The 14,695-nt window shown below is 31.7% G+C and overlaps 1 protein-coding gene and 1 long non-coding RNA gene across 3 annotated transcripts in view; one reads left to right on the forward strand and one right to left on the reverse strand.

Annotated features, from left to right (window-relative positions):
• The window catches only part of LOC139527625 (protein starmaker-like), a 40,693-nt gene that overhangs the window by 1,835 nt on the left and 24,163 nt on the right, over positions 1-14,695 (reverse strand). For both annotated transcript variants that reach the window (XM_071323155.1, XM_071323154.1), the window contains 3 exons: positions 13,095-13,263; positions 11,899-11,988; positions 10,752-10,910 (listed from right to left, as the gene is read on the reverse strand). In XM_071323155.1, the coding sequence (XP_071179256.1) occupies positions 10,780-10,910; positions 11,899-11,988; positions 13,095-13,263 (390 nt within the window). In that variant the 3' untranslated portion in view covers positions 10,752-10,779. The remainder of the gene's footprint in view (positions 1-10,751; positions 10,911-11,898; positions 11,989-13,094; positions 13,264-14,695) is intronic.
• On the forward strand, positions 1,843-9,882 carry LOC139527624 (uncharacterized). Its single transcript, XR_011665403.1, has 5 exons — positions 1,843-2,033; positions 5,847-5,981; positions 6,898-7,024; positions 8,061-8,145; positions 9,745-9,882. It is a non-coding gene; the product is annotated as an uncharacterized lncRNA (long non-coding RNA).

A 14,695-nucleotide genomic window follows, 5' to 3' on the forward strand; every position in this document is an offset into this window, starting at 1 on the left:
ATAAGCGACGTTATCCAATCAAAATGAACGCTACAAACGTTGTTGCATTAGAATGTGCAATGTATATACATTAAATGACAAGCCTGCCTGATACAAAGTTATCAGTAACACTGAAGAAAATTTTGGGATGGATGATGGGACAAAAACAATCATACTAGTACTCTTGGATCTCCTTATGTACATAATGAGGTTGCATGGACAAGTTAATATACAAATGTATATAGCCTTTATTTATATCTCTAACCGAAGCGGATTATGTAAAATGTGAAGAGTCAAAAATTAGTTTTATGGTTCAATAAAATCAAAATAAATTATTGCCATTCATTATAAATAAATTTGTATCAAAAATAAGGCTTAAAGAACTTTTTATATTGTTTATATTAACAATAACAACGTACACACATGTTGGCGTATGAATACACAACGTCAGAGTGGGCGTGTCGCCATCAAAATTGACAACATTGAAAATAAATCTAATAATTTTAACCAATCAGAAAACAGTAAATACACCAAATTTATTTATTAGTTATTAATGCCTGTATCCTTTGGTCTCTTGAGTAGAGTTGTCTCATTGGTAATCATACCACATCCTCTTTTTTTGACATTTGTTTTGACATTTGTATTGACACTTATATTGAAGTCTTTGTATTAACTAACAGATGCCTCTACTGATTTTGTTGTTTGTTTACGTGCTGATTGATTGAAATATAGACATTTATCTCAATGGTTTGATTGTTACAGCCAAGATAATCAAGTATATAATACCTGCTTCTTTCACTTCTCCTCCTTATAGAAAAGTACATTTCCTTTGTTAAGCTTTTTCCCCAATGATCTCCTCAATAATTTTCTCTGTTCATTTATATCTAGGGACTTGCAGACTTGTTGTATCCCTAAAACATAAATCCAATTATTCAATTGATGGAAAATATCTAATTTTCATAATGGTAATATTGTTTGGTTAATAATATTTAATACACAATAAAAAAATAACTTCAAATAGTTTTTCACATGTAGCTTAAAAGTTTGTAGTAATGTCATTAATGTTTAGGCTAAACATGAAATAAAAGATGGCTGTTCAAAGCTGATAAAATAAATTCTATTTCTTTCAACTCCACATGCATTTAATTTTAAATAGAATATGAAGACAAATATCCGTTGAGGAGGAGTTCCATAATTGGAAGAAAATACATATAGAAGAAGAAGACAACTAATTGTTTACCACTTACCTGAGCACTTACCTACCCAAATTATATAGTTAAAATTTGCCTTATAACCTTAGGCAATCATGCAATATATGCACCCCCCCCCCCCCCCCCCCCCGCTTTTTTATCAAAATTTATGGATCCACCACTGAGTATGGAAAATAGTTCGTAAATCTGCTTGACTTGTGTCTTATAGAGTTTGTGTTAAGTGAGGTGCTATTTCTTAAACTTAGGCAATGTTAGTAGGGTAAAAAAAATCAGATAAAAAACGGTAATTTTGTTGAACTTACCTGCACTGCAAATTCTTAAAGTCACATGTACGCAGTAAAGTAGACCAGAGAAGTTTTTTTACTGCTAAAGTTGCGTTATCAGTACACAGACTGTCAGTTGTAAAGAAACGGGTACTGCATGGACAAGGAGATTGCTTGCTAAAAATAACCGCGGGAAATACCGCGCACCTTGATAAATTTCGGAAACTAATCCGTTAAGGAAACACAGCTAGCTGTGTGTGCTCCAACACTGGAGGGATTTACATAAAGAAGAAGAAGAAGAAGGTGTGTAGCCCAGAAGAGGAATCATTATTACCATTGTTTTGTTTTCAATCTGGTAGCATAGAAAGATTTAGATTTTAAATTTTATCAATATTTTGAAGGTTTGAATATGAAATGCAATCGATAAATGAAGTTTAAATGAGAATTGATGTGCTTCGTATCTCAGATCATTATCCCGTACGGTTCACGGAAACGAGCGTCCTATGCCAGACGACATGAATATTGACACCACAGTACTGGAAACGGAGAGTAATACAGCTCTTGGAGATATATAAATCAGGTATATAATTCACAAACACGTTCTAAAGGCATGTGTACAGTAGTAAATTATAGTATACCAATCCCAGAACAAAGGCAATTTGAAAAACCTCACCTGTCAATGTCATAACACCAAAATTTTAAATTTCTTAAATTTAAACAGTTAAATCATTTGATATACATGATATACCTATATTTGGTATGTGAGTTGTGTGTCCTTTTTCATTAAAATTTTACTGTCACAACAAGATTTATACGTGTCTGGGCGGTATGATTTTTATGAGTATCATGAAGACCAATAATGATAATGATCACAAAAATACACAGGCACTTGTTTTTGTCAATGTGAGGTTTACTATCCACCCCCTTACGAAAAATCGCTTCGTACAGGTGTGGATAGTAAACCCCACATTGACAGAATATGTGCCTGTGCAATTTTTAAAAGAAAATTACCACGGCACACGCTCTTGTCAATGTGGGGTTTACTCTCCACACCCGTAAGAAATATTACAAGGTAGCTAAACTGATCTGTCCTTGCTTGTCATAAACTAAAGCCATGCAGATACTTTGGAAGTCAATAAGATATAACAGATATCATATTTTATCTCACAACCCATTTAGGCAAGTTGACAATAGTACTACAGTAGTATAGTTAATTCTTGCGGTGGGTACGTTGGGGTCTAGCGAATCCAGGGCCATTCGCCCCGATTTCGGTTCGCCCTAGTTACTGTTCGTCCTAGTTCCGTTTCGCCCTGAGACTGTTCGCCCTGATACCTGTTCGCCCTGATTTTTATTTTTTATTATCATCATGGTGTTGTGTTGTGTGCATTTAATTGAATATGTTGAAGTCGGTCTACAGTTTCGCCGAATATTATATTTACGATGTATTATATTGTCTACAGCTAGCTGCTACTACATGTACATGTAGGTTATAAGTTCATGCCTAACAAATGTACATCAGTGTTTTTACCCATCCAAGCTGACTATTTTATTTGAGAAAAATGTTTTTTTCATTATTAATCATCAAAGGCAATTCATATACCAATCAGTGATATCAAAGATTTCAAATCATACCTAATCAGCAATAAAAATTCAATCAACAGTAATTAAAAGTAATTATAAGATAAAGTGTAACAATGCAGCCAAGAATTTTATTTAATTAATATTCTGTATTTAACTGTTAATAGATATACATAAATTTTAATATATACAAATATATATTTCTTTCATTAATGTAACATATACATATCATAAATGAAAATAGGGCGACAGCCCAAGGATAACAGATTACCAGGGCGAACAAACTCAGTGCGAACGAACCTAGGGCGACCATGTTATCAGGGCGAACGATCCCTCAGTAATACCGTCTCTAGCTGGGAGACCTCAATACTTAATTGATAGGGTGTGCTGCTGTGGTTTTGTTACCCCACCCTTTTTATATAAATTAGTCTAATTAAAAATGTAGACCTTTTCATATTTTACGTAGGGAAAAATGTTACCTTATCCCATATTGACTTTTATTATTGTTTTTGTTTTGGTGGTGTGAATGTAGTCCAAAGTCGTAGGAAGGCGTCCCAGAAAAAAAACTAAAATAGCCTTGCAAGACGTCATTATTATTTGGACTAGTGTGAATGTAAAAAAAGTGGAGTGCCAAAGGAGAGCAAATTAGTTGATAAAAAAACACAGCCTTCGGCTTTCTTTTGAAAGAAAATTACCAAAGACACTACAACTTTGTATAATCTCTGTAAAAAAATATCTTGATGCCCCCTTTTAAAAATCCTGGATCCCCCTTTTCCCAAATAAAATATACATGTAATTCAAAAGTTTAAAAGAAAACTAAACAGAGGCGGATTGAGGTGGGGGCCAAAAATGTGGTTGCTTATATAGGGAATCACTGAGGCGTGACTGGAGCGGGTCCCCTCTTAGGCAGTCAGTGGGCCCCCACTTATGGAAATGTCTAGATCCGCTAGTGCTAAAGTTAGTATTTATAGATACATGTACATTGGTAGATTAGTTTATATTTATATATCCATTTAAAATAAAAAATTATGAAAAGATTGATTGATTGTTGGTTGATTAACGTCCAGTGGACTGTGGTATTATCATTGATTATGAAAAGAAAAGTAGAGTTAGGTTATGAGGATTTTTTTTATTTTGGAATATCATGAATAAAGCCAGAGGAATCTGAATATCTGGCAAAAACTCAAATACAGGAGGCCTTTTTTATATTCAGCTGCAGGTTAAGATATACATGTATAACACTGATCTATCTGAAGTGGTATATAAACTTCACTTGCCATGCTTGTCTCATACTGAACATTTAACTCCTTTCCTTTAACAATTTAATATACATGATTATGATGATACATGTCAAGATTGTTCACAGAATGACACTTGAGTTATCAGGCAATTAACTTTCACTGTCCCACTATTTATGGGCGTATTGCATTTCCGCTAATTTTTCAAAGTCCCAATGCTACGTTTCCGCAAATTTAAAGTATACGTTTCCGCAATTTGTATTTATTACTTTTCCGGAAATTTACCTGGTAAACTATAAATAATTGAATATAATATATTGACTTGAAAAATGTTGCTATGTCCTTATACAGAGACAGGCGAAAGCAGTTTCCAAAATTACCTAATGTAGATTAGAAATTCACGAGACATTAAGACAAATAAATTTGAACACTAACAAAATTGAAACTCATATTAACTTTTAATTAGTCAATGATTTTGATTCCGGAATCGTTATACCAACTTGGTATGTCTATGTAATGAAATAACTGATATTTTCATAGATGGCACATTTAAATCCTGTCCGAAATTCTTCTACCAACTCAGTTTATTCGATACATGGATGTAAAAATGGTAACTACATTCGTCTTGTATTTGCGTTACTTCCACTTAAATCCGAGGAATGTTACACGAAACTGTTGGATCGGCTTATTGATGTGTGCACTACCCGAAGAATAACTCTCCAGCCCGAGGTAGTTCATAATGACTTTGAATGTGTAATGCATACTGCTGTTACGAAAACACGAATAGTGCCGAGTCTTTTCATGCCCACTTGAACGAGCAGTTTTACGCTAGCCATCCTAACATTTTTTGTTTGTTTTTATCGATGTGTTATTGAAACTGCAAACAACATCTTACATAAAGGTGAGAACTCTAACTGTAAAAGCACCCGTTTGGAAATGTGAAAAGGAGAAGATGGACTTCCTTAAGTTCTTGAACAAAATACAAAACTTGTAAACGGTGAATGTACTACTGTGGACTTTGAGCGGCGCGCGTGTTGGCTACAAATATTCTGCCAGAACTGACTTATGAACTCATATCAAGATATTTCTGATTAGTGCTGACTTTTGAACATACGTTTTCATAGATTTAAATGATGAAGTTTACTTGCATGTTATGATGACCTTTGACTTACTTAATATTTATTTTATATTATGGCTTTGCTTTCGATCAACAGGTATTCCTCAATTATTTGCGGAAAAGCAATAATTTATTTTTTCCGGAATAGTTACTTTTTTTCCGGAAAAGTAAGATATTTATTTGCGGAAATGTAAACTTTTTTTTCTGGAAACGTCATCTTTTTTTTCCGGAAAAGTAATGCCAATTTGCGGAAACGTAAAACGCCGCTATTTATCACACAATTTTGGTTGAAATCAAATTATGTTATGCCCAAATTGCAACATGGCTATAGTTATCATAATATGCCTATGGTAGTCACTGTAATTTTCCTTTAAAGTTTTATCAGACTATGACAATAACTGTATATGTTACTGTAAATGAAATGCTGAATATTTATGCATTTATTTTTTCTATATAACAGTTATTAAGCAGGTCTTGAATGAAGTCTTGATTATGGAGGATCTGTTTGTAAATTCCTGACATGAAAAAGAAAATGACAGAGGGAGAAGTCTGGGTCAGTGTTAGAAGGACAATTCAACAAAGTTCCAACAGATATGTATGCACTTATTCCATTTTATTAAATGTTATGCATTTAACATGTTTAACAAAATAGTATGCTCTAAAAATAGTATGCTCTAAAAAAAAAACCACATTCCTTTTGGCTTGCAGCAAATGCGCAGAGAAAGAATATATTTCATTTGTTACATTAATGCTACATATGATATTTAAGTAACTTTGCAACAAAATGCTAGCATTAACTATTTGCTACTTGTCAACTGAAGGATGTCATGTAATGCATACAAAAATTTATAAACATGATAAATCAAATGTTCTACAAAAATGTACTGCCTTCTACAATATTTCATTCTAAACTTTAAACAAAATTGATATGAATTTGGAGGGCTTGCAATCGTGCACTCCTATTGCAGCTGTTTACTTTTTTATTAACACACTGTACAATAAGCCTGCATATTTAGAATCATTATACACAAAAAAAAATACTGATTATGCTAAAAAAAAAATGGACACTGTCACATTTATTGATTCATTGATGTCTTTATTTCCTCATACTAAAAAGTAATTGAGGTCACTTTAAACACCATGGTGCTATTTTGTGGCATCCTGTTTTTATTAGTGGAGAAAACAAGACCTTTATAAGGAAAACTGACAATTCTAGTCAATTAAGTCTCTTAATTTAATATCACACAACAAAAGGAATAGTAAAATAAAGAGAGAAGAAAAAAGAAATGTTTATACATACAGACAAAAAAATATTTAAGTCTCTCAGCATAAAATCCCTGTGCAATGATGCCAATCTTTAATGATATAAAATATTCATAATATCAACATTACTAAAGATGAGTATGTGACATTTTTTTTTCAGTCAGTGGAAGGAGGCATACTACATGTAATATGTGTATTAAATTTCATGTTAATTAACAAGTATTTGAATATATTTATTTTTTTTCCAGAAAATAAAATCTGAATTTGAGGCAAATATATATGTAAGATGAATAGAAGACATGATACTCTAGCAGTGCTTCAGAATCACACTACAGAAATATGAAGAATTTTGATTGTAATCAAGTTAACCTGAAGGTAATTTTATAGTAAAACAAGAAAACATTTCCTATTCAAGTATACTATAATATAATTTTTTTGATGTTTAGGTCACAATAGGATAAAATTCTTTTTTCTGTCTTACTTTCCATCTCCTTACATTTTTTTAAAAAAAAAAATTGGGGGGGAGGGGGGGGGGTCATTTTCTGGTAAAGTAATGTTAAAAGTCAAAATTTATTTGATAAAGCACCATTGAAGTTTAGAACATGTTGTATATAATCTGTTAATAATTAGATATAAGAAAAAAAAAAATAATGCAACTATTTTATCTATGTATATTCTATATAAAAAAAAGAAAAGGTGTGGTATGATTGCCATTGAGTTAACTCTCCACAAAAGACCAAATGAGTCAGTTATTAACACCTTTGTCCTATAGGTCACTGTACGGCCTTCAACAATGAACAAAGACCATACAGCATAATTTACTTTATCTTTCTGCTAGGAGAGAACAAACAAGTGTATACATTTTTTTTATTTCATTGTTCAATAATGTTGTTACAACCCATAACCAAATAATGATTATATCCTTCATACTGCAGGTTATTTATTAACTTGCATACAGGAAATCTCGTCAAAGATGATTGAATATTTAGAGTTTCAGTAATTCATAAATTGTCTTATTGACAGCTCATTCAAAATTGAAATCTAAAGTTATGACTGTCCAGTAATTGTGGATTTTACAATGTTGACAGCAACAATAGCTTAAATGCTAAATTGACATAAAAAGTTAACAGCAATCTGAAACTGATGCTCAGAACCTTGAGGAATATCTAGAATTTCATTTTGATCTTAAAAACTGTATAATATAATCATTTTCTTGACCTTATTTCATTTTATGAACCATTTATTCATTCATTGACAAAGTTTTAAATGAAAGGCTCAAAGCTTTGAGATTTATAAAAAATAGTTAAGATTTCCAGATGAATGTTTGCCTTTTTTCTCCTGTTTGCTCTGTTTCAATCCTGTTCTAAAGCACATATTGACAATCTGATGTTATTTTTTTTTTAATTTACAGCTTCATAGTAAAACAGATGCTAGGCAACACCTTCACTATTCAAGTCAGACTATAAAAGGAAGCTTTTTTGTTGATAGCTGCACTTGTAAGTAATTATATCTTATGTGTATATTGTACATTTTAAAGAAGAAATAAGAAATCATTTCAGAATCTAAAGGATTATGGGTAATCTTATTGTTTGTACACCAAAATGAAAATAATGTTATGTCATTGTTTGAATTTCTATTGTTTTAGAATATTTTAAACCAACCACAACGTTTTAGTGTACACTTTTGAAAATATAATACAAAATGCACTTATTTAGATTCTGATAAGTTGAATTAAACAGGCTATAATAGAAATGATTGAAATGAAAAGATAAGGTATTATTGCCAATGAGACAACTATCCACCAAAGTTCAAATAAAGTGGATGTAAGCAATTATGGGCTACTGTACATCCATAACAATGAAAAAAATCCATAATGTATAGTTGGTTATATATATAGTTCAGTATGTGGTTAACATTTTTTTATTTAAGAAATAATTCATGGAAGTCATAGATTTCTTGGAAATTTACACATGGCCTTGGTTGTGATATTCAAATTTTATCCTGAGCATTAGCTGATAAAACAACTCTCCACAAGAGACCAAATGAAACAGAAAATATGACCTATAGGTCACTGTATAGCCTTCAAGAATGAGCAAAGCCCATACCACAGTCAGCTACATGTATGAACATGATAAATCACAAACTTTAAAGAATTCAATTGAGAAAACTGACAGCCTTATTAATGTAAAAAACAATAAAAAAAATAAAAAAATTATGTAACGCAGCAACAAACAGCAATCACTGAACTACAGGCTCCTTACTTGGGACAGGCACATACATACAGAATATTAGATGGATACAAATAGAATTACATATATAACAAAAGCACTAGTGGACATGGATTTGTAATTGTACATCCAACAACAAAAAGACAGTAATTAAAGATCTGAGAGTACTTGCAGTTACCGAAAGCTGGTTCAATTGAGAATTTTAATGGGCTTTTTCCAGGAACTTTTATTAAAATTTGATGGGTGGTGGTTATTTAAGAACACTGCTTGAATATTTAAATGAAATATCCAAATTAAAATGTATGCATGGTGGGGTCAAATAAAAAGTGCCTTCCTCCCCCTTATCTACATTTATTTTTGGAACAGCCCTCACATTGTTGTTTTACATTTAAGCAAAAGCAACATTCATATTAGAAGTAAAATAAAGCTTTCATTATGTATGCTAATCACCTGTTAGTGATAAGAAATCTTCACATCTAGGCAGTCTGGTATAGACCCACCATGGAAAAGACTTCTCCTTGGGTTTTATAGACAGATAATATGAGGATTATGTGAATTTACAATGGAGACAAAAAGCCTTTTCTTCTATCATGTCTATATCCAGACAATAACATTAGCAAACAAAGGGGTAACTTCCATTCATGAGCATGATGAGGACATCATTACAAGAGAAAACATCAATAGCATTATATAAGAAAAACACATAACAAATCAATTACAAACCAACCGCGCGCCGCGACAAAGTTACTGAGAATTGTCGAAAATCACGCGCTTACCACAGCGCTATCCAAAAATCCTGGGGAGAACACTGGCTAATATAAGATAATACTAATAACAATAAATAGAATTCTTTTTTTATCCTTTCAGATGAAGAAGAAATCAAAGAGTGGAGCATTTAGAAGATAGAACATTCAAATATTATTTGTTACTATTTCAGTAACTTATCAAATGTGAACTGTTTAAAATATTCTTAAATATGAATATAATTGAATTTCAAGTTGGAAAGTGTTTTTTCTTATTTAACATTTGGCAATATATGTCTTTGATAGGGACATTTTTTTTAGTCATAAGCTGATTATTTTTAGATCATGATAAACCTACAAGGGACATAACTCTTAATAGTTATCAAAGGTACCAGGATTATAATAAAGTACGCCAGACGCCCGTTTCGTCTACATAAGACTCATCAGTGACGTTCATATCAAAATTTTATAAAGCCAAACAAGTTCAAAGTTGAAGAGCATTGAGGAAATTAAAGAATGGACATTGTAAAATAGCTTGTTTGTATTGAAATGTTGTTTGGTATACATTTGGTTATGCATAATTTGTTGTACAATTTCGAATTCGACTTCCTTTCAAACTTTGAAAAAAAGATTTGGATTAAAATATATTGTAATGATAGTTAAGTTTTGATGTATGCTTAACATCCAGCTGCAAATATTACATACATATTCAGGATGATAACAGGTACATTAAACATGCATATGAGGTAGCTGATAATCAGTTATAACCTACAAGATAATTTATTGATGTTTAACTCACAGTTACCATACTTTTAAGATAAAGAACCAGAGAAACATCTTCAAATAGAGATGACCAAGAAAAAAAATGATATGTCAATAAGTACAACAAAGACAATATTTCATTTTTTCCAAATGGCTGTTTCACATAAATGTCCTGTTGTATTATCACGTTGATATCATGTGGCATTATACACAACGTGAATATCACGTGTGACCAACGTTTTGTTCACGTTTGTGCTCACAACGTGAATATTACGTTTCTGCTCGTTTCACGTTCTACTCACGTTGTGTGGACAACGTGAATATCACGTGATTCTCATGTTAAAATCACGTTGGAAAAAATTGCCTGTGTATCTTCTTCAAGTCTTATAACAAATATTTAATCTGACTCTTCACTTTCTATCAGATCTTTTATACGACTGAATTTGACAGGAGATACATGTGGAGCAACAGGCTGTGGTTTTCTGTCATGTCTGTTGTATTTACTTCTTGCATTACGTTGACCTATCACTAAAATGAATAAAATGCAACGTAAATTTAAAGTAAAATATAATACAAATACAGCTTATAACCACAATAAAATAAGTCCATAAAACAAACTTCATTTTACGACAATCTGTACAAATGGGATTGATATTGGTTGGGTTTTCTTCGTCATTGCTTTGCAGATATGCAGGAAGCATTTTTAGGTACACACCATTTTACCTCAGCTACACACCAGGACTTTGTTACAATTAAGCTTTATTCAATTGAACATAATTGCTCAGTGTGGGGAATTTGGTCTTAAAGACATCTTCATAAAATTTCATCAAATGCAGTTTTGGAACCTCAGTATGTATTTCCATAGTAAAAGTGTGCTTTAAGTAAAGGACAGCATACAAAATTGTTGTCATGCCAAAGTTTTTACAGTACCTGTTATGATTTTTCTTTCGAATCAGCCCCAATGTACATGAAGATAACACTCAATAGAATAAAGTCAAAATCAATGAATAATAGAATATTTTTCATTTGTCTTTGTTATAGTTCATAAAACAAGACTTACATATATTTGTATATATCATTGAAATAAGAACACATATTCAGACTTGATCTGATGAAAAGGAGATAAAGGATATACATTAATGTGACAGTAACCAAACATACACTTTAGAGACATCTAGTGGTCAACTGTCTACAAAAACAGGTGTTTATATAATATGTCAAGGTCTTAATCATATAATGTCTAAACATTTTATGAAAATACTGACATATTTGATAAAAATACTGGCATGTTGCATAGAATACCAGCATATTGTATAAACACATTATTTGGACATACTTACAAACTGTATACACATTAATACATGTATATTGTTTTAGATATATTGACTTCTGTCTTATGCTGCCAGTTGATTGCCTGTTGCCTTTTCATTATTTTCTTAGGTTTTAGACTTATTCACAGATACATTACTCGTGTGAAATGACAAGTGCGCATTTTTCAAAACCAAATGATAATAACCTTTTTCTTTGCCGATAATATTGTCAGAGTCCAGTTCAGCAGCTTCCTTTCTCAATAAGACCATTGGAACCTGTTCCTTACTTGGTTTACCTACAATGATATACCCCTACTTCATCAATCATCAAGTTTAATGAATGTGTTCAGACCAGTCCAACGAATAGGATCAAATTCAATATTATCTGGTGTGTGAATGTTTAATCCCCTCAGAACTAATCAATGTTACCTAATAATTCAATTTGTAATATAAACATATGGTAAATGCATAATTAGACTGGTTTTTTTTCAGTTTTCTTAGTTGATAAGTCAACATACAGTATTAAGAAAGTTAAGATTGATTGAAAATTGTTCACAACTTTTTGAAATAATCAGCACACATTTGTGCCCTAAATAGAATTAAGACTTTTGCTGTCAGATCTAAGTCTTTTTTGTTTACCTATACATGAGTACTTTCCTTACTGAATTTGTTCAGAACACTAGGTCCAACCTCAGTGTTTGCTTGAACTAGAACATAATTCATTACAAAAATCTCATCATTTTGTTGATTTGTTATTGATGATAATAATATCTGTTTTGGTTTTTTCTCAATCTTTCCAAGTTTTATTTGGAGATCTTGTCTTGTTGATCATTTTTGCTTTCTGTTGTGTCTACCTATCAATTACAGTCTTTAAGATCGAGTATTATTTTTCAAATTAAAAGGCAAACATTTAAAAAAGGGTAAAATTCTTCATTGACGGGCAATTACTCCTATAAGAAATCATCTAATATTTTTTACTAAAATGTGCAAAAAGTAGAGCTCAACATTCTGCAGAATTTTGCTCCCATCAGAATTTCTCTCTACATATATCTATCAGTTTTCAAATTAAAAGGCAAAACATGCATTTTACCCTTATGTTCAATTGTTTTCCATGTCAGCAATCTTGGATGGCAGACAGGGTCATCAGACATATTAGTTAAACTAAATACCCTTTTGACGATTGTGGTCAAGTTTGGTGAAATTTGGCCCAGTAGTTTCAGAGAGATATTTCTTATTTCGGTCAACAATATCCTAAAAGAAGTAGTCCTACAGTTTTGATATAAACAGACTATAAGTAGATCTCAACTTTCTCAACTTTCATAGCAGTTTTCAACATAGTAGACTTAACTTGCATTTTACCCATACATTCTTATTTCATCTTATCAAGGATCTTAGTCCATACCTTTCATTCCAAGATCTCGGAGGATTGACTTCAGTTTTTCAATTTTCTCTCCATTTGTATTTAATCCCCTCAGATGAAATGCAGCGTTTTTACCACATTGAGAACATAGACTTTTCAGTGTTTTCACATATTTATTTTCTTGCTCAGGAGTTGTTTTGTCAGTTGATTTCTATAATGAAATATATATATCATTAAAACAAATAGACAAATTAAAATGAACTCTAGATTATAAAACAATAAGATCTTATACAAGTATAACAGGAGAGGTTTATATACCCATTCTTGGCACTATCAAAGAAAGTTCTCTCATCAGATTTGGATCACAGCTCTGAAGGAAGATGTCTCATCCATCCCAGACACAGTATTCCAACTCCAAAAAAATATGTCTCATCAATCCCAGACACAGTATTCCAACTCCAAAAAAATATGTCTCATCAATCCCAGACACAGTATTCCAACTCCAAAAAAATATGTCTCATCAATCCCAGACACAGTATTCCAACTCCAAAAAAATATGTCTCATCAATCCCAGACACAGTATTCCAACTCCAAACCAGGTGCTCCGCAGGGCGCAGCTTTATACGACTGCAGAGGTCGAACCCTGAACAGTTGGGGCAAGTAGGGACAAAACATTCAAGCGTGATACAGCTCTGAATTTGGATTGTGATCAAATTTTTGACATTACATGGGTTTTTTTACACAAAACAAATGTCAAGATTTTACAAATCAATTAAAGATTTCTTCTTATTTAAATCTAAAATTAAATAGTTGACACAGCATAGGTTTCTGACACAGAATGAATGTGGTCTAATGAACTTAAAAGTTTTTTTTTGCCTTTGAGCAATTCACTATGCTGTTGAATATTAATCCTCTCAAAAAAATGTTTGAAGAAATTTTCTTTTTATTTATGAAATCTGAAATGAGAAAAATTTAACCCCCCCCCCCCTTTTTTCACATCCCCGTTTCCCTTTTTCCAAAACTGATATCAATTCAAATTTCTAATGGAGTTTGCAACAATAACTACTCTTTTAAATACATCATAAAATATTAAAATGTAAAATAAAGTGCTTGTTATCACTGAATGGTAAAGATTGCTTGGTAGTAAAAGTGAATATACATTGTTTATTGTATAAAACAATAAAAAAAACTTCATCAGCAACATTTTATATTGGCAAATTTCCAATGAAGTTATTTACATAAAGTTATTGGCAAATAAAAATAGAAAATGACATCATAGTCATGTCTGGCAAATTTCCAACATACATTATCTAAAACATTTTAGATAAGATAAGGAAAAAAAGCTTCATCAGCAACATTTTATATTGGCAAATTTCCAATGAAGTTATTTACATAAAGTTATTGGCAAATAAAAATAGAAAATGACATCATAGTCATGTCTGGCAAATTTCCAACATATATTATCAACTACTATTCTATACAAAGAAAGATAACTCCAATTGAAAATTAATTGCTATTGCACAATATTGTGCAATTAGATATTTCTTGCTATTGTGCAATACTGTGCAATTGAAAATTTCTTGCTATTGCACAATACTTGATATGGAATCCTGATTTGGACCAACTTGAAAACTGGGCCCATA

Source organism: Mytilus edulis, chromosome 6, assembly GCF_963676685.1.
Source record: "Mytilus edulis chromosome 6, xbMytEdul2.2, whole genome shotgun sequence".
In the NCBI taxonomy this organism is placed as follows: domain Eukaryota; kingdom Metazoa; phylum Mollusca; class Bivalvia; order Mytilida; family Mytilidae; genus Mytilus; species Mytilus edulis.